Source organism: Protomyctophum bolini, assembly GCF_963924005.1.
Source record: "Protomyctophum bolini genome assembly, chromosome: 6".
NCBI classification, from domain to species: domain Eukaryota; kingdom Metazoa; phylum Chordata; class Actinopteri; order Myctophiformes; family Myctophidae; genus Protomyctophum; species Protomyctophum bolini.
Window position 1 is genome coordinate 34,744,557 of NC_137867.1, and position 18,088 is coordinate 34,762,644.

The 18,088-nt window shown below is 40.9% G+C and overlaps 1 protein-coding gene across 1 annotated transcript; it reads left to right on the forward strand.

The window, feature by feature from the left end:
* The first annotated feature begins 1,502 nt into the window (after positions 1 to 1,502).
* anapc5 (anaphase promoting complex subunit 5) lies at positions 1,503 to 15,173 on the forward strand. Its single transcript, XM_080766343.1, has 17 exons — positions 1,503 to 2,010; positions 2,148 to 2,227; positions 3,591 to 3,697; positions 5,273 to 5,516; positions 5,903 to 5,969; positions 6,206 to 6,307; positions 6,553 to 6,743; positions 7,869 to 7,950; positions 8,072 to 8,164; positions 8,273 to 8,454; positions 9,483 to 9,618; positions 9,813 to 9,887; positions 10,506 to 10,627; positions 11,058 to 11,165; positions 11,324 to 11,471; positions 12,934 to 13,096; positions 14,202 to 15,173. Exons 1-17 carry the CDS (start codon positions 1,813 to 1,815, stop codon positions 14,411 to 14,413), a joined length of 2,310 nt encoding a protein of 769 aa, XP_080622469.1. The 5' UTR covers positions 1,503 to 1,812; the 3' UTR covers positions 14,414 to 15,173.
* Positions 15,174 to 18,088: the final 2,915 nt, after the last annotated feature.

The window sequence follows — 18,088 nt, forward strand, 5'->3', positions numbered from 1 at the left end:
CTAGTTGGTGCCTTGCATGGTTTTCGCTGCCCTTGGTGTATGAATGGGTGAATGTAATGCACAATCTCTGTAAAGCGCCTTGGATAAAGGCGCTATATAAATGCACCATTTACCATTTACAACACCTGCCCCCAAGGGGCCAAAATATACACAAATAACATCTATTGTGGTATTATTTAAACAGAAGCAAACATATTTGCATTAGGTTCTTGGTGTTTGTTTAAATATACAGATAGCCAGATGGGGTGGGTTTACCACATCAGGATAATAAGTCAGGTAGTGTAGGCTGTCAGTCATATAGTAAATTAACTTCAAATGTTTTCCTGTAATTGTTCCAAGTCATATTTTTTGCCCTATGTGGCAAAACCCAACCATTTGGCACTGCATGCAGTGAGCTAAAGCAAACCACCAACGTTAAGTATTAGAAAATATTTGACCCAGGTTTGTTTGATACCTGGTCTGTGTCAAATATTCATTACTAAATAGATTAATTGAATAAATGCAAAATAAAACATAGAAAAAGTTCTCAAACACACTCATTTCACAAACAAAAGGTGTAAAATAATTAAAAAAAAGGTAAATAAAAAGGGTGTCATTGAGGATTATGAAATCATATTTTACCATTTAATGTCATTATAATTTTTGAAATAAAATTCTGGATATTTCATTTCTAATTATGATATTTGTTTACATTTATTACATATATGCCTACCGGTATCCATCATCCATCTGCATTCTACGACTGAGGTTACAATTGGTTTTGTCACATAATTGACATTTGTACACACGCTGTATAGGCTATAAAGCCAAAGGCAAATTGATAACTAGGATGATACTCAACACTTGCTGTAATGTCTGGAAATAATGCTTAAATTGTTCTCCAGAAGAAGTGTGAAAGGACACTGTAAACTCTTGAAATTAAATTTAAATCATTCTACAAGCACAGCCACAGCCAGTCTTTGTAAAAGAGCACTACAGGCGTTTGCAATTCTAAAGGCCCCTGTAAAAGAGTAAAAGTCCCCCTCCTCTATTTTTCTATAGCCTACTGTGTATGTGATGATTTTGCATAGATGTGTTTATTATTTGTATGTCTTCAAATATTTTGAATTGAAAATAGAGGACCCTAGAGTAAACAAGTCTTTATAGTGCTTTTTCTGGTTTTATCCTCTTAGAAGTTTTTGTATTGACCTGTAGGCCTACCTTGGACTTCTGTACCCATGCTGCAAGTGCAATCTGTTAATAACTTTTTCAATCAGTCAAGATTTTCATTGTTTTGACACACGCACGCACACGCGCGCGCGCGCACACACACACACACACACACACACACACACACACACACACACACAGCTGTCTAGCATTATTATTATTATTATTACATACGTTCTCTTAAAATAAAATATGACTGTAAATTTTCTCACATTGAGAATTTGAGAGAAGATTCATCGAGTAATCTGTGTTCGATGTGACGCCGGTCTATGACGTATGTTTCAGTGGACAGGAGGAGGGCGGTTTGAAGCGAAGTGTGACAGAAAAAAATACTGGTGTATGTAAACATTAACATACATAGTCCCAATTCTTCTACGTAAAAAGTTGTAAAAGTGCCTGCTGCTGCACAGTTCGTTTGCAAGGTAGCGTAGCGTCAGCGTGCATCAGTCACTGAGGGTTTTCCGGCTTTCTGTCACATTGTCATGGACGGCTGGCAGCTACTACGATAGCTAAGCTAACGTTAGCTGACTGTTTAGCTGTTGATAGTCTGCAGTTAATTCCCTACAGCCAACACCAGGTTGACCTGAAACAGCTCTTGAAATAATGGCGAGTGTGCACGAAAGCTTGTATTTCAACCCAATGATGACGAACGGTGTCGTTCACGCCAATGTGTTTGGCATCAAAGATTGGGTGACGCCGTATAAAATCTCTGTCCTCGCCTTGCTGTCTGAGATGGCCACATCTAAAATTGCTCTGCCAGAAAGAAGGCGACTTAACAAACTAATTTTGCCTCTACAACAGGTTAGTTACTTATGCTCTCTAATATTGTTTTAAAAAGCTGTGGAATTGCTAGCCCAAATATGTTAATTGCATAATGTTCAACCTCTGTTGAGCATGAATGTCTCATAAGTTGTGTTCACCTTGCTCTGTCATCATAGGGACCAGACTTGAGTCTAGGGCAGTTTATGAAGACTGTAGAAGATTGTTGTCCTCAAACTGCATATGCCGTCAAATACAGGTATAAACTGTGGCGATACTGTAGTATTGCAGATTTCTTTCGCTTTATTCTCTATTTTCTCCCATTTTTACAGACAGACCAGACCACATACATCATCTGCATCACCACCAAGATACCCATGTACCTGTCTAAATACCATCTTAATGTCAACAAAGTCCACACCCACAACACCAGAGGGAGTTCAACTAATGTGCAACCCAGATTCGGCACAAACAAGGGACTAAATTAATTTTGCTCCTATGCCACCAAAATGTGGAACGCCCTACCAACAGTCATTAAGACATGCAAATCCCTTGACTCCTTCAAAACCGCCCTCAAAGGGCACCTACGGATGGCTGCAATTAGAAACTGGCCCCCACCCACCCCTTTCCCCCCTCACTGTATATGTTTCTTTTCCCTTTTTACCTCTATGATTATTTCCTGTTTTGACTACCGGTATATAGTTCTGTATATTTGTACGTCTCTAATTGTTTTGATGAATTGAAAATGGTGGGCCCTATTGTAAACAAGTGTAATGCTTTATGGTGTCGTCCACTCACAGTTAACAGTTGTATTGAGCTGTACTGTAATTCTGCAAACTGTTAATAAATCAATCAATTTCAGGTGACCGCTTAGCCCCTTTCGGCACCCTAGTTTACCTTTTCTGAAGTTTGGACGAAGGTAACCCTAGGGTCCCTGATCGGTTATTCGACTCCATGGGATGCAGATTTACATACTCTCTTTCACGGAGAGCGGCGTCGCCATTTGAGTGTTGGTGAGATGTTTCAAAGATGCATAACGCAGCTATAGGAGACAACGGAAACGTGGGCAAAACTGCATTAACCGCCAATGCCGTTAAGTATTTTTAATATTTTTTTTAAGTTTTGGCTTCTCTGAAATTCTCTCTCTTCCTTTACTTCCTTATTGACTTCCCATTGTACCGCCTCCCGAGCAGCGACTGGCTAGCTGCGTGTCCCTACTGCCTCGCACAGACCACCCTACCCTGGTGTGGGAGGCGACTCAGGCGGTACAAGGGGAAGTCAAGGAAGTGAGGAAGAGAACATTTCAGAGAAGCCAAAACTTAAGAAAAGGATTAAAAATACTACGGCATCGGCGGTTAATGCAGTTTCGCCCACGTTTTCGTTGTCTCCTATAGCCACGTTATGTATCTTTGAAACATCTCACCAACATTCAAGCGGCGCCGCCTGCTCTCCGTGATAGACAGTATGTAAATCTGCATCCCATGGAGAGTGGAATAACCGGACAGGGACCCTAGGGTTACCTTTGTCCAAACTTCAGAAAAGGTAAACTAGGGTTCCGAAAGGGGCTAGTGACAGCTGTCAGTCGTTTTGACTTGTATAACTTTTGGTTTCATTTGTTAAAGGCTACAGGAAATGACAGATGGAGTTCTTCACATGGAGTGTTTCTTTTCCACCCTCCCCACACCTTACAATGCCTTTGAATCTGAGGCTTATAAAACCAGTGTTGTTGGTGAGTAATCTTTTAGCATTGTGGTTGAAAGCTAGTTATAAACTCCCTGATTCAGGAAACCTGTCTCATACATTGTGTGTACTAAAACGCTAGTTCTCAAGAATACAGGAATGCTCACCCCAGGTCAAATCCGATGACCTCGGAATGGTCCCCACCATTAATTTCTTATCGTAACCTCAGTAAAACTATGCCTAAACCTAACCTTATTCCTAACCTCAGTAAAAGTATGGCAAAACCTAACTTTATTCTTAAACTTAACCTCAGTAAAACTATGCCTAACCTTAAACTTATTCCTAACCTTATCAATAAAACCAATACAAGAACCACTCAGGGTGAGCGGTTTGCGGAAAAAATGGGGGAAAGTGTGTTTCGGGCGCGAGCCTTCCGGTTACCGTTCTCAATGTAGGGTACAGGGTCCTTGAGAGCGTTCTAAGGTTTCGCTAGCTAAATGATTTATACTATTAGTGAGGAATAAAATAAACCCTTTAGTTCATACATGGGCGACTGGCGGCCCGCAGGCCACATGCGGCTCTTACCAACACTTAATGCAGCCCACAGGTTAATATCAGAATACTGATATGTTGTTTTTGCCAACATGACCCGCTTTAATTACAGTTTCAGTCTGTCTTTTTTATGTCCAATGTATTTCTATTTAGTTCATAAAGTCATCATAACTATAACTAAATGCATTTGAAATTAAATAAATGTTACTTTTCAGGATTCCAATTAAAAAATAGCCAAAAAAAATTCAGGATTTAAATGAAAATATAAAAAAATCACACCCCTGTGAACTGAGTGGTGCAATTCTCCCCCCCCCCTCTCTCTCTCTCTCTCTCTCTCTCTCTCTCTCTCTCTCTCATTAGCAGGCAGCAGGCACATCACTATCCCTCTCTGTTTCTGGCGTCCCCTACTGGTACTAATAAGTCACATACCTGTGCTCATGACCACTGATGCATAGATACATAGATACGCACGTTGCACGGGCTACATAGATACGCACAGACATTGCTGGTTGTAGGAGTGGTTGAACCACTCCAAAAATAGGCCTGGGCTGTGGCTCAGGGGTCCAGCCACCTTGGCTGGTAATCCAGTCTGGCAGTGTGCCGTGGGTTCGGCCTTTACTGCATGTCACTCCCCCATCTCTCTCCCCATTTCCTGTCAGCCTACTGTCTGTCCCTCCATAAAATAATATAAAATAAAGGCGAAAGCCACAAAAAAAAACATTACAAAAAATATATAGCAAAAATAGCAGATCTACAAGCTCAAAACGTGTCACACTGCAACGCGTTTTGAGCTTGTAGATCGGCTATTTTTTGCTACGACAGTAGTGGCCCTCTGAAGTGAGTGTGTAAATTTAGTGGCCCTCCATCTTCAAAGTTGCCCACCCCTGCTTTAGTTTATGGTTCCATAACCCATATTTAAATTAACACTGAAGATTTTTACAGTGTAGATTGGACTCCCAGAGAGAGATCGTATCAAATGGGGGTCCGTGGCCATTATTTAACTGAGGATCCTTCAAATTACAAAGGTTCAGATTGTATGAAGGCAATAAGCTAATGATTCTCTTTGTTTTAGGTCTTTTTATGAGGCATATGCTTCTTGCCTACAATAAACTGTCCTTCAGCCAAGTGTACAAGCTCTACAAGTCCTTGCAGCAGTACTACCTCAGCCACTACAGCAAGCCTAAATGCCAGGTGGAGTTGCCACCGCCATTGTTTGCAGATGACGCAGACATGGAACTCACTGGTAATGAGGACACAATAGGGGACCGGATAAAGAAGGAGGAACCAGACACACCGCTGCATGAGTCAGAACTTCGGTTGGCAATTTTCTATTTTTGCCATTATTTATATTTATCATCTGCTATTGACATCTAACTACTTAAGACCTGTTTCAACCCAAAATGTAGTTATTTCACATGACGTTCCGAGGGGGGGAAAAGTTTTAATGTCGAAAGGAGCATGCATTGCAGTTTAGAAGTACCCAATAGGTTTGAAACTCCCTTTTTGATTTTTTATCCCTCGATTTGTGTAACCCTTTTCCCCCACCCAGTGCCAATATTGACTAATGTAATCCTGGGCGCTACACATGCCAACCTGGGGAGAGCAACAGACTTTTTAATTTTTTTGCAAATTGCAATTCAAGATGAAAGTTCACACCATATGCTACATATTTTCTTTTTATTATTGTTCTTCTGCATTTTAGAACTGATGATGCACCAAGTAGAGGTCCCCTTTCACAAAAACAAGCAGAGTATTTTCTTGCGAGGCAGGTAAGCAAGGGTCAACACAGTGTTTGTCATTTTAACCCAATCTGCCTCACCTGTTGCAATACAGTACCGGAGTTCTATAACTTTGCTATGATGATGTCGAGACTAAAGCATTGTACATTTTATGTACTGTAAATTACTGATGATACTGTATGATCTATGTTCTGTTGAGCAAACAGACTTTTTACAGTAGCAATGAGTGGTATTTGGCATTGATTTCAATCATCCCTTCTCCCCAGGCCTATCTTCTGAAGAATGATGAGAACAAATCTCTAAAGCCAGCAGCCTTACAGGATGAGCTCAACAACATGCTGAAATTTAACCCAGACTTTGCCGAAGCGGTGAGAGTCCACTCATCTACAAACTAAATAGTAAACAAGCTGTCAGTGTTTGCTTGTTACTTTCCAAACTGGATTTCCTCTCATTACTCCTATGCTCACTATCCATTTTCTCTTTGCTGTCCTGCAGAAAAACTAAACTAAAAACATCCTTATTGCAAATGTCATTGAGTAGGTTTAAGAGATAACCCTGAGAGGCAAATGTTTGTCTTTAATTGGATGCTTTGTGCCTTGTATCTCTGCCTCAGCATTACCTGAACTACTTGAACAGCATACGAGTTCAGGACATCTACATTTCCACACACAGTCTCCTGCATTACTTTGACCGCCTCATCCTGTCTGGCAGTGAGGGAAAGAGCAATGGTGATGAGGGTTATGGCAGGAGCCTTCGCTACGCTGCCCTCAACCTAGCCAGTCTGCACTGTCGCTTTGGCCACTAGTGAGTATAATGAAAGCATTTATACTCCTCTAGAATAATAGATGATTTGTAATTTGCATTAGACTTTATTGTCAATGTTACATTGAAATGCTGTGTTCACATTTCACAAGCGTACCCATCTATATTGCAGCAGAATCGCCATTTAAGAGTTGCTGAAGACATTGCAAACCGGTAAATAATTTCTAGGAGAGTGAAGGGGAAACAGTGCAACACAATTGATTGATCCTTCACCCTATCAGTGGAGTGCCAAAAATATTGAGGCCAGTTCAAGATTGACTATTGTCTTCCATTGTAAATTTCTTATTGCTTTGTTGCTCTTGGTGAGAACTCAGCAATAGACCTGTTGAACTCTCCCTTTCACATGCATGGATATGGGTTTGTAGAGACAAATGCGTGCGCATTTACTGAGGTCAGAATGCTGTCGTAGGGATACAAATTATCGATGAATTCATTATTGATAACCTTATCGCTCTGGTATCAACTGTTAAGTTGATGATGAGCAACGGTTTTTTAAATTTTTTATCTGAGAATCTTAATTTCCCTCAATAATGTCATTTTACTGAATACAGAATACAAAAGGCATATTATATTCCTTAATTAAATATTTATTAGACCATTTGGGATACAGACCCAGGCAATGGCATATTTTATGAGAAATACAATTAAATGTGCAATCTGTCAAATGTAAAAGCAGAGACGTTTCTGTGGCTACCAACTACCAAGGTGTGGGAGAGTCTTTTTTCATCGGCCAAGATACGATAACATTACATTCACAGAATACCGCCTAATTAATTCAAGTTTAATTGAAGAATTTCTTAAAGGCGATGAATCCATTTTCGATTAATTGTTAACATCCCTAGCTGTAGCGGATACACCTGTGGTGCAGCATTCTTAGATTCAGTTCAAAGCTTTGGTGCTTTTCCCAGTGGCTCCATGGCAGAGTTTACATTATATACCTGTATATATGGTTTATATCTACCACCCTCCGTTTGATGGATCGTGGCAACCCCTGCTGGTGCATAGGCTAGATCCAGCATCTTTAAAGTTACTAACTAGTCAGCCTCTGTCTCTTGGCCGTTCAGGTTCAAATGTGACTGATACAGTTTTGTTTCTTCACCTCTGTAGTCAGCAAGCTGGCCTGGCTCTACAAGAGGCTATCCGCATCGCCCAGGAGTCCAACGATCATGTGTGCTTGCAGCACTGTCTGGTAAATTGATCCTCTTAGTCTTAATTATTGTTTAATTTTATTATTTTAAATGTGTGTCTCTTCTCTGTCTACAACTGTTTTCCCTATACTATTTTCTTTCTTTCCGGCTGTCATGCCTCAGAGTTGGCTCTACACACTAGAACAGATGAAAGGATCTGACAGCTCAGTGTTAACTGAGGATTCTGTGAAAATGGCTGCACATTTCTGTCTTCCGGTAAGACAAGCATGAGCCTTCAGACGGCACCAGTTCAGGACAGTGGCAGTTTGTACTCCATAAATGCAACACCACCACCCACACTTCTCTATGCTCTCTCTTCTCTAGTACTTGGCCTCTCTGGGGATTCAGTCATTGGTCCAGCAGGGGGCGGTACAGGGCAAGACAGCCCATGAGCTGATGGACCTACTGAAGGACACAGATATCCTGCACTGGAAGCACAGTCTTTCAGAGCTGATAGAGATCAGCCTAGCCCAGACTACCTCCATATGGAGGATGTACGGCAAGAGGTCAGTGTCCCTTGCCTTGCCGAGACTGCGGTTCTTCTTTGGCATCCATCCATTGGTATTTTACAGTTCATATCTTTCCCAGCAGGTGTTAATTTGTGATTCATTTGTCCATTCTAAAGTGTATTTTATACTTAATTGGTTAATAATGAATTTCCTTATATAATAATAATAATAACTTTATTTATATAGCACCTTTCTAGGCATGAGCCACAAAGTGCTGCACAGGAATAATAATGAGAAAAATTCACAATAGAAAAATAGAAAAACAAATAAGTGACATGATCTATCATAATGAACGTAATAAACAAGAAATACCCAAACATTAAACTAATCAAGATAACACAAGATCAGTAAAAGGCAGGGGGAAACAAAAACTGTTATTAATAGGAATGCTTTTTGAAACAAATGGGATTTAAAACGTGTGAGGGAGTCAGTGAGGCGAATTAATTCTGGAAGCTCATTCCAGAGCTTTGGTGCTCGGATGGCGAAGGCCCGATCATCCTTTGTGACGTAGTTCGCAGTATGGATTTTTAGGAGCCCCTTGCCTACAGACCTCAGGCTGCGAAGAGGGTCGTGAGGGGGCAAGAGCTCTGCGATATAGCTAGGGGCAAGACCTCTTTGAGCCTTAAAGGAGGTCAAATAATTTTTAAATCAACTCTATAGTTGACCGGAAGCCAGTATATATATATATATATATATGGTACCAAGAAGATATTACCTTGATGCCAGTCGTTGCTATCAACCAAAAGTGTAATGTAAAGCTCATAATCTATATTTTATTTTTATGTTTATTTTATTGCGAAAAACCAAATCAGATTGCATCATATCTGGAAATTGTCAACATGCTTATCATAGGACAGCCAACTCCACTAGACTGGCTATGAATCACCAGTGAGCATGTTTTTATTTGTATGTTGAGCTCCAGTGAACCGTACGAGTGGCCAACTGGATAATAATAACTGAACAATATTCTCTGACTTTGCGCTTGTTCACATTGTTCCTCCTATTCCATCACCTGTCTCGTGCAGCACCATGGCTCAGCAACAGGCTCAGCTCCTTCTGAACATGAGCAGTCTGGAGCCAGTCAACTTTGGCGTCCAGCAGAACAACACGGAGGCCTTTGCTGTGGCGCTTTGCCACCTGGCTGAGCTGCATGCCGAGCAGGTAGCCCGTCTGATTTAATCTGATTTGTCTTGTTCCTGTCCTGCTCTTACAATACCCCCATTAGTCTGTGTGCCCCTGCCTTGCTGCAAGGTAATCAACATTGATCAGTTCTCCTTTCCAGCCCCTGGGCTGAGTTCCAGTGTTGGCCCTAGAGAGTAAGCCTTGTTTTGTCCGTGTGGCTGTTCTGTTGACAGGGCCTGTATGGCGCTGTGTCCGAGGTTCTTAAACACCTAAAGGAACAGTTTCCTCCTCACACGCAACATGCCAAGGTGAGTTCCTTCAATGTTATGATGATAGAGCTTAGAACTACTGCCCAGTTTGATGTACCACTCCTCCCTGGTCAGATATGTGCTGAAAACGTTTTTTCTTTTCATTCAGGCAGCATTAACGTTGAAAACATCCAATGTGGGTTTTATGTCATTAAAAAAAAGCGTTGAAATTATGTCCAACAAATGGCCAACAAATACCATGTTAAAAATAAAGCGATTCATCTAGGGATCTTCACAAGGAGTGCCCAGTCTTCTGTAACTGTGAGAGTGTGACTGTGTGAGTGTGCTGGGTATTATATAGTCTTGATCAGACTTAATTAATAATTATGTGTCTTATTTTGTTAAGTCCAAAATGAAAACGGGGAAATTCCTTTTTTTTTAGTTGTCTTCAGGGTCCAGCCAGGAGTCGACTTCAAAGTACTATATATAGTTCTGTAGCAGCATTTCTGTTTGCATAAAATAAAAAGTGGGATTAACGCTCGGGATGAAAAGAGGGATTAACACTGGGGATGAACCACTATTAATGATTAATCTGAAATTTGAATTGAAGTGAATTTGAAAAGATATTGTGAACAAAAGTGCTGTTGATGCAACAATGATGTTTTTTGTCTTAAACAGCTTTGGATGTTGTGTGAGCTGAAAATCCAGTTTGAAAGACTCATGAACGATGGGAAATACCACTTGGCAGAGCCGCAGGTCACTGCCATCGCTGCCTTAAACAACTCTGAAGGATTGTACAGGTATATTTGTCTAGCCAATACAAATATAGCCTAAAGAGGAGAGATGGTAACTTGTACTGTAAATCCTTTAATGCAATCTTAGATTAGTAAATTTGCATCTGCCCCACATTATCTGGCTCAAACCACAAATGTGCCGAAATAAACGGCCAAGAATCTAGGTCAATTTTGCGTCAACTGTATGCTTATTTTACCACATAGAAAAGCCATCTAACTCACTGTTGATTTTATGCTACTGTCTTTTATGCATCTTGTGAGTATTCATATTCAGTTGAACATTATCTGTAGATGAAATACTCAAGATGAGAAATAATTAAGAATAATTGGACACACAAAATAACGTAAATCATCAATCCACATCAGTAATGATGGCTGTGTCATAATTTCAAGTATGTGTGCTCTATTTGTAATAGTGTTTGTTTTTGTCAAACAGGAAAGCTCAAGTTCTGAAGGCCCTTAACAGGACCACTGAAGCCTACAGCATTTTACAGAGGCTACAAGTACATTGTGAGAGGACAAAATGTACAGAAATGATTATCAGGTAAGACGATTAGGAGACTTTATCTTGCATCAAATGTATTGGTGTATAGGTGTATTTTGACTTTCTGATTCGATTTGAGGGTTTTAATATATTGAGTGTGTAAGTGATTCGTCTTTGCCTTGTTGTCTTTGATTTGTTTTGTTTGCGCTCTCCTGCAGGGTGATGCTTTCTACTGCTGCGCTCCACTGGGAGTCTTCTGGCTTCTCCACAGCCCTCCCCCTCTTGTTGAAGGCGTTGGCTTTGGCTAGACAGCACCATCTGCAGGCTCTGGCTTCAGAGACAATTCTCCACTTGGCCTTCACTCAAGTCAGTCACAGACAGGCATCTTTATTGTCTAACTACCAGAACTATGCTTATTATGGGATGGCTGTTATCGGGGTTACTGTGTTTCCAGATCCTGAACTAACATATTCCTGACTGTTTCTGACTCATTTTCTGGGTTTCTGAATTATCCTAACCTGCTGTTAGTGATATTATCTACTAGCCTGGCATTGCTTGTGAATCATCACGTGGGGTCACTCACAAGTTCCCCACGATGGAGAACCTGTTTGTGATTCCATGTGATCAGTCTGGCAATGCCAGGCTAATTTTGTACCGTTGAGCTGCCCATTCCATTATTGTTCCCACACATAATAGTACATGCAAATAGTATTTTTTGTCAGGTGAAACCTGACTAACAGCTCATGAAATGTAGAAGACCTAGTCATAAACTAGAACTGCACTCTGTCGAGTGCATACTTGCTTGTTGCACACTAGTAGGCCATAAATCAAATGGCCTACTAGTGCGCAAGCAGAGCGCGCAAGTACTTTCGACCGCTACAAACTGTCAAATCTCAGTAATGACTACTTGTGCCTGATACGGCAGTGGTGCCAGAATGAAACAATGGTAATTGTTTTTATACACTTCAGAAACATAATGTTGTAATCAATACGTAAGTGACGACTTTGGATGGTGACGTATATGTCAATCAGTGCCTCCCAAGACTAAAACATATCGTCATTACCATCGAAAACCAATTACACTCTGGCATTGGGTCCTTTAATCCACATATTTCTTACGTCATCATTGAGAGCTATACATATATACTATGTATATATGTATATGTAATTTGTAAGTTGATTAGCGGTATACTGTGGTTACTTTGCGCCGTACGCAGTCCCAGTCAACCCGCCACTTTTGATGCGTATGCACCGTCCCAGCAAACTGTGCCTGATACGGCAGTGGTGCCAGATTACATACATGTATACACAGGAGCATTACCTTTAATCCTCCCAACACTAAAACATATCGTCATTACGTCACCATCGAAAACCAATTACACTCTGGCATTGGTTCCTTTAATCCACATATTTCTTACGTCATCATTGAGAGCTAGTTATACATATACACACCATGTAATCTGGTCCCAGCAAATCAGGCACAATTTGCTGGGACGGTGCATACGCATCAAAAGTGAAACTATTACTTGCGCGCTCTGCTTGCGCAAGTAATGAGTCATACGGAGGTTCTAGTCCTGATTGGCTTCCGCACTCGCTGCTGTCATGTATTGGTTACTCGGGTCACATGACCAGGAAACGGGTAACAGGAAGCAGGTAGCAGAAATCTTTAGAGACACTCAATGTTATGTGACGTAATGTTATAATCGAGGCCGGCCAGTTGAGAGGAGTGTTCGTTACTAAATAAAGAAACCAGCGCTTCTTTCACCTGACAAATATCACTATGTGATCATTTCTTGTTTTACATTGTTGTTTATGGTCTTCTCTGTAGCTGAGGTTGGGAGTACCTGAACAGGCTCTGAGTGTCTTACATGAAGCCATGGAGCCGATTCTGGCACATGGAGCAGTCATGGACAAGGGCCGAGCTCTCCTGCTGGCAGCCCGCTGTCAGATGGCAATGGCTGGGTTCAGGCCAAATGGACAAGGTCAAGCAGGTAACAGCCATAGGCGCTTTGCCAAATACAGATTCCTATCTTATAGCTATCATTAAAGGAGAATTCCATGCTAGAATGCTTTCTTATCTTTCTTACCTTTCTTTGTAGTTGTTACGTCCCCACCAAAGAGGTCCAGGTGTTTTTTTGTGCAAAAACTCCTTATTGGCTATTTCCCCTACCATAAGCCCTCAATGAATTGCATTGCATTGAATGGGAATTGAATGGGGCTATGGGGTGTTATGCTAGTTCGCTTATTTCCATCGAAAGAAGTAGTAAAGTGTGCCGCTTGGGATATTATTTACATTATGAAGAGAGGATATATACAAAGAAATTATAATTTTGAGCGATGGAAATAAGCGAATTAGCACAACACCCCATAGCCCCATTCAATTCCCATTCCATTCAATGCAATTAATTTGGTGCTTATGGTAGGGGAAATAGCCAATAAGGAGCTTTTGCACAAAATAACACCTGGACCTCTTTGGTGAGGACGTAACAACTACAAAGAAAGGTAAGAAGGCCTTTTAGTATGGAATTCTCCTTTAAGCAGGCACAATTATCCATCACATAGCTATCATTAACCAATCAAAATGATATGCTGCCAATATCAAAATGTCTCTGTGATGTCGGGTAACTCAATGCTCCTGGTCACAATATATTTGCCAATTTATTGGACACATTTATTGGACACAATTTATTGGACACCATTGTGTTTGGTCACATTCAAAGTGACCAAACAGCATACTATGTATCCTACACTATGCTTGTTTCCCCCCCCCTCAAAGAATGAGCTGCATTGTGCAACCTTTCAGGAAACCTGTTGCACCGGTTCTATATGGTGTAATAATTCTGTAATTATGGAAATTCGTCAGAAGTATTGTATTGTTTAAAAGCATTTTATTTTCAAACAGACTACGAACGTATGTCATTAAGTAAACACTAACAACAACCACAATGCCTTTGGGTTGATTCCCATTTTGGGTCCAGTATTGCACATCAACCATCTATTCTTGCATCACCTTCCAGTTACTATTCAATGTCTTATCCCGAAGGGCAAATCCCTTTAAACAACATGAACAGCATGGTTTTATTTTTGTTCTTCCAGCTCTGAGTTTGGCAGTCGAGACATTGGACGAGGCTGTGTCATATTTCTCCATGTTGAACTGTAAGGAGCGTCTCCGTGACGTATACTACCTGCAGGCTCGGCTCTACCACGCCTTGGGACAAACGCTGCAGCGTAACAAACGTGCCATGCTGTTCCGCCTGCTGGACCTGGAACTGCAGTCACCAGGAGCTACGGTTGCCATGCGACTGTAGCTGTTCCTTCGTCACAGGTTTAACCACATTAACCCTGGTATCCCTATATTGGGCATGTCGTTATAGGTGAAACAAATCTAGCCTTGGCCTATATGCTTAATTTATTCAGTGCACGTTGTACGCCAGTGTTGCACAGTGAAATTAGCAGATCTTCAAGCTCACTTCACATGACATGTGTACATTTTTCGTCATGTGACTATGTCAGACTTGCGTGGTTAAACAAACTATTACATTTGCGGACTGCTCAAAAGCTGAATAATACATTGTACATTTTCTCTTTTGTCATACCAATCCTCTGAAGAAAAGGCTGCTAAAAGTCTAATGCTATGGTGAAAAGATGTTGTTGGACAAAGTCACTATGCAAAAATGGCATATTTTCAACTTGGCTCACTATAGAGCGCCGAAGTCCTGACGTCACTCGCTCATCCCCTGGTTTCCCCTGGTTCACGGAAGTAATGTCTCTATGGAGAATAACATGTGGTCATCTTAAAATCGTTTCATATAAGCATTGTGGTCCAAAAATAAACGAGCTGTCTCTGCGTTATTGTCAGGGCGGTGTCTCTGTATCGTTTGCGACAGTCAGTCACTCATATATGATAGTCTGGATTTGCGCCCTCTACCGATATTGACGTCAGACTTCGGTGCTCTATGTTTCTGGACTTCATGAAACGTAAACCTTGTGGTTTATTCTTCAATAAACAATTTTGGCACTCTTGTAAAATAGCTCCCCCCCCCCCCCCCCTTTTTTGTAATGCACCAATAAAGTGTACAATACATTATACCGAGGTGATTCATCACATCATAGCTCCCCTGTTGTTCCATATTTGTTCTGAATACTGTCAGAACTACATTACATTCTTATTAGGCCTGGGGAAATTTCTAGAACTCTTCCCCTTGAATTTCAGGTCGACTCAATAATCCAATTATCACAGACTTTCTAATGCTACCAGAATAGATCTGTTGTCTCAGATCATGGAGGAACTTGATTGATAGACCTAGGTTGATGCTTTAACAATAGCAATGTGTTCTGTCTGTCTGTGTCAAGCTCAGCTTGTCAAACATGAATGTTCGCAGATGCTGCTGCAGAGTGTCACACTGAAAGTTTATCGGGCTGCTGTCATGGTGGGGGCTGCGTCAACCTCAGCTTTTTGATGAATGGTGGTAATATCACAGTTAGCCACAAGATGAATGTCTTTGAGTGAGTTAGATGATTCTGTTTCCACTCAAAGAATACTGATGAGGATGGGGTCCATTTTGGTTGCTGTGGCTGCCGAGGAGAAACATTTCCTCTGGATCATGATCACATTTTTTAAATGAGATGAGATATCTTAGTGAGCTAAATGCAATTTATTTGAACAAATCTGAGCAATGATATTAGATTATTTTAGAGACTGGTGTGACCTAAGAAATTGTAATGCTGCACTTTCATGCTGCAATGCTGCTGAAATCTTATTGAAATATGACATTTTGGACAAGGTTCTTCAGGCATTACCGTATGTCTTTCAACAAAATGAATGAGCTTTATACAAATGACTGGGCCAAATTCAACGGTCCTAACACCCACTTAACGGGTGATAATACATTAGGTTGCAAGCTCACGTCAACACTAATTTAAGCTATAAGATTGTACTAGTGTAGTATTTGGGATTCTTTATGCCTTTAATTGATGGGTATACATTAGACTGAGAGGAAACGGGGAGAGAGTTGGGAGGTGGGGGGCAAAGGTCGTCAGGATCGAGACATGAACCCACGACACACTGTCAGGCTGGATTACTAGCTCAGACGGCTACGCCAGCCGTCCGGGCCAGGAACATACCTTTGTGAGATGAGCAGTGCAGCTGTGTATGTGGGTTCCATAGGCGTAAAAATATCTATGCCACTTATTCTGCTGTTATGTTGTATTGTCTTGTTTTGAGCTACCTACCCCACCTGTGAGCCTCTGTGTCTCCCTATAGGATATGTTTCTCCCCTAAGAATCCTACGCTGTTCCATCTCTGGGAAAAAACCTCCATAAAACACTCAGGGCTCAGGCCAGCAGCTGTATGGGAGAATAAAGACCGGTCCATTGGATAGGATTAGTGGAATGGCCCCTTAATGGCCTGGCGGTCTGTTTGTGTGTCTATCAATTCTATCATGTACAGGATCATAGGGAAATCTCAAGCATTGTTTTTACTGCTGGTAGTGAATGTTTTTGCAGTAAAGTTTAGGCTTATATTTTAATTGTTAATAAACTAATAGTCATTTGTGTGGCTTTTGCTGCTCTTTGTGATGCCGTCAGACATACCTTAACTGTAGTTATTTTATTGCATTTATTCTATTGCAACTTCTGCTATATCTATTGCGTCCACAGATTACATTTTATTACTATTATCCCTTTTTTTCATTTTGGTTACTTTTTTAATAAACCTAGTTCTAGTTTAACACTGGCAATAACCAAACAGGCACTAACCCACAAGGCAAACGGAACAGAGGGAGACCCAAAAACACCTGGAGAAGGAGCAGTGACACAGCTAGATGTTAAACAGAAGGGACTGACGTGGAAACAGCTGGACAGCGTGGCCCAAGACAAATGAGGGTGGAAACTATTCATCGTTGGCCTATGTTCTGAAAGGAATATAAAGGCCCAACTTAAGTAAGTAAACATACTCCATTCTTTGGTCAAATCACACAATACAATCTTGTGTGTGTGTGTGTGTGTGTGTGTGTGTATATATATATATATATATATATATATATATATATATATATATATATGTTCCCCCCCAAAATAATTGATACGTTTATGATGATAACCATGAGGATTAGTCATGGCTTCAGCCATTTACCATATTTTCCACCATGCTCAAAGTCCTATTGGCTGAGTGTAAGCACCACTTAAACACTGTTTGGCTTCCTGTCACTTCCCTGTATAAACAAATGGATAGCATAAGGGTCTGTGGAACATGATAGAAGCTTCCTATGTAAATTAGAGCATGAATCTCAGATCTTGCTCAGTTTTTACACTAGTCGAGAGTGTTTTTAGGATTGGAAGGTTGGGGCGTATGGGAGCACGTTGCATGAATACGATATAAGCAAAGTGTAATGTTAAAGCAAGTACGTTAACAGTCAAAATTAAGTACTAGACACCAGATGGAGCATGTGCACATTCATATATACATGATACAATGGAATACATAACACCAAGTTGATGAAAATGTACTAGAAGAATTGTATTTTTGGCTCCACCAGCCGGGGCATGGGGAGAGTATGTTTTGTACTCCGTCCGTGTGTCTGTTACCAGCTAATCTCCGGCACCGTTGGCCTGGTCGATGCCGAACTATACACACACACTCCCTGGATGCCAACGACGAAACTCTGCCCCAATTGTTCCACAATGGCCTGTTATAGCACCACTATTTTTGCAAAAAACGTTTATTTTATCCATACTTCACGCAACTCGGTATACATTATCTCTATAGTCATGTGATCAACACGGACAAATCATGACAACAAACACAATTTTTCGGGCCAAACAAATAATTAGAAAGTAGAAAAAAAACGCAGGTTACAACACTTTTTTGTTGTTTTTCTTCTTTGTAATTATTAGTTTGGTCTGTACATCAGTTTAGAAAGTTGAAGCAGGAGGTGGGGGGATAGCGTGTACCTCCACATGTGTTATGCCCCCCTAGTGAGACC

Bases quoted from the DNA above. Each gene is read 5' to 3' on its own strand.
- anapc5 (XM_080766343.1), top strand. From the start codon at position 1,813: ATGGCGAGTGTGCACGAAAGCTTGTATTTCAACCCAATGATGACGAAC. The intron at 3,698-5,272 runs GTGAGTAATCTT...TCTTTGTTTTAG, and splicing joins TTATAAAACCAGTGTTGTTG to GTCTTTTTATGAGGCATATG. The intron at 9,888-10,505 runs GTGAGTTCCTTC...TGTCTTAAACAG, and splicing joins CTCACACGCAACATGCCAAG to CTTTGGATGTTGTGTGAGCT.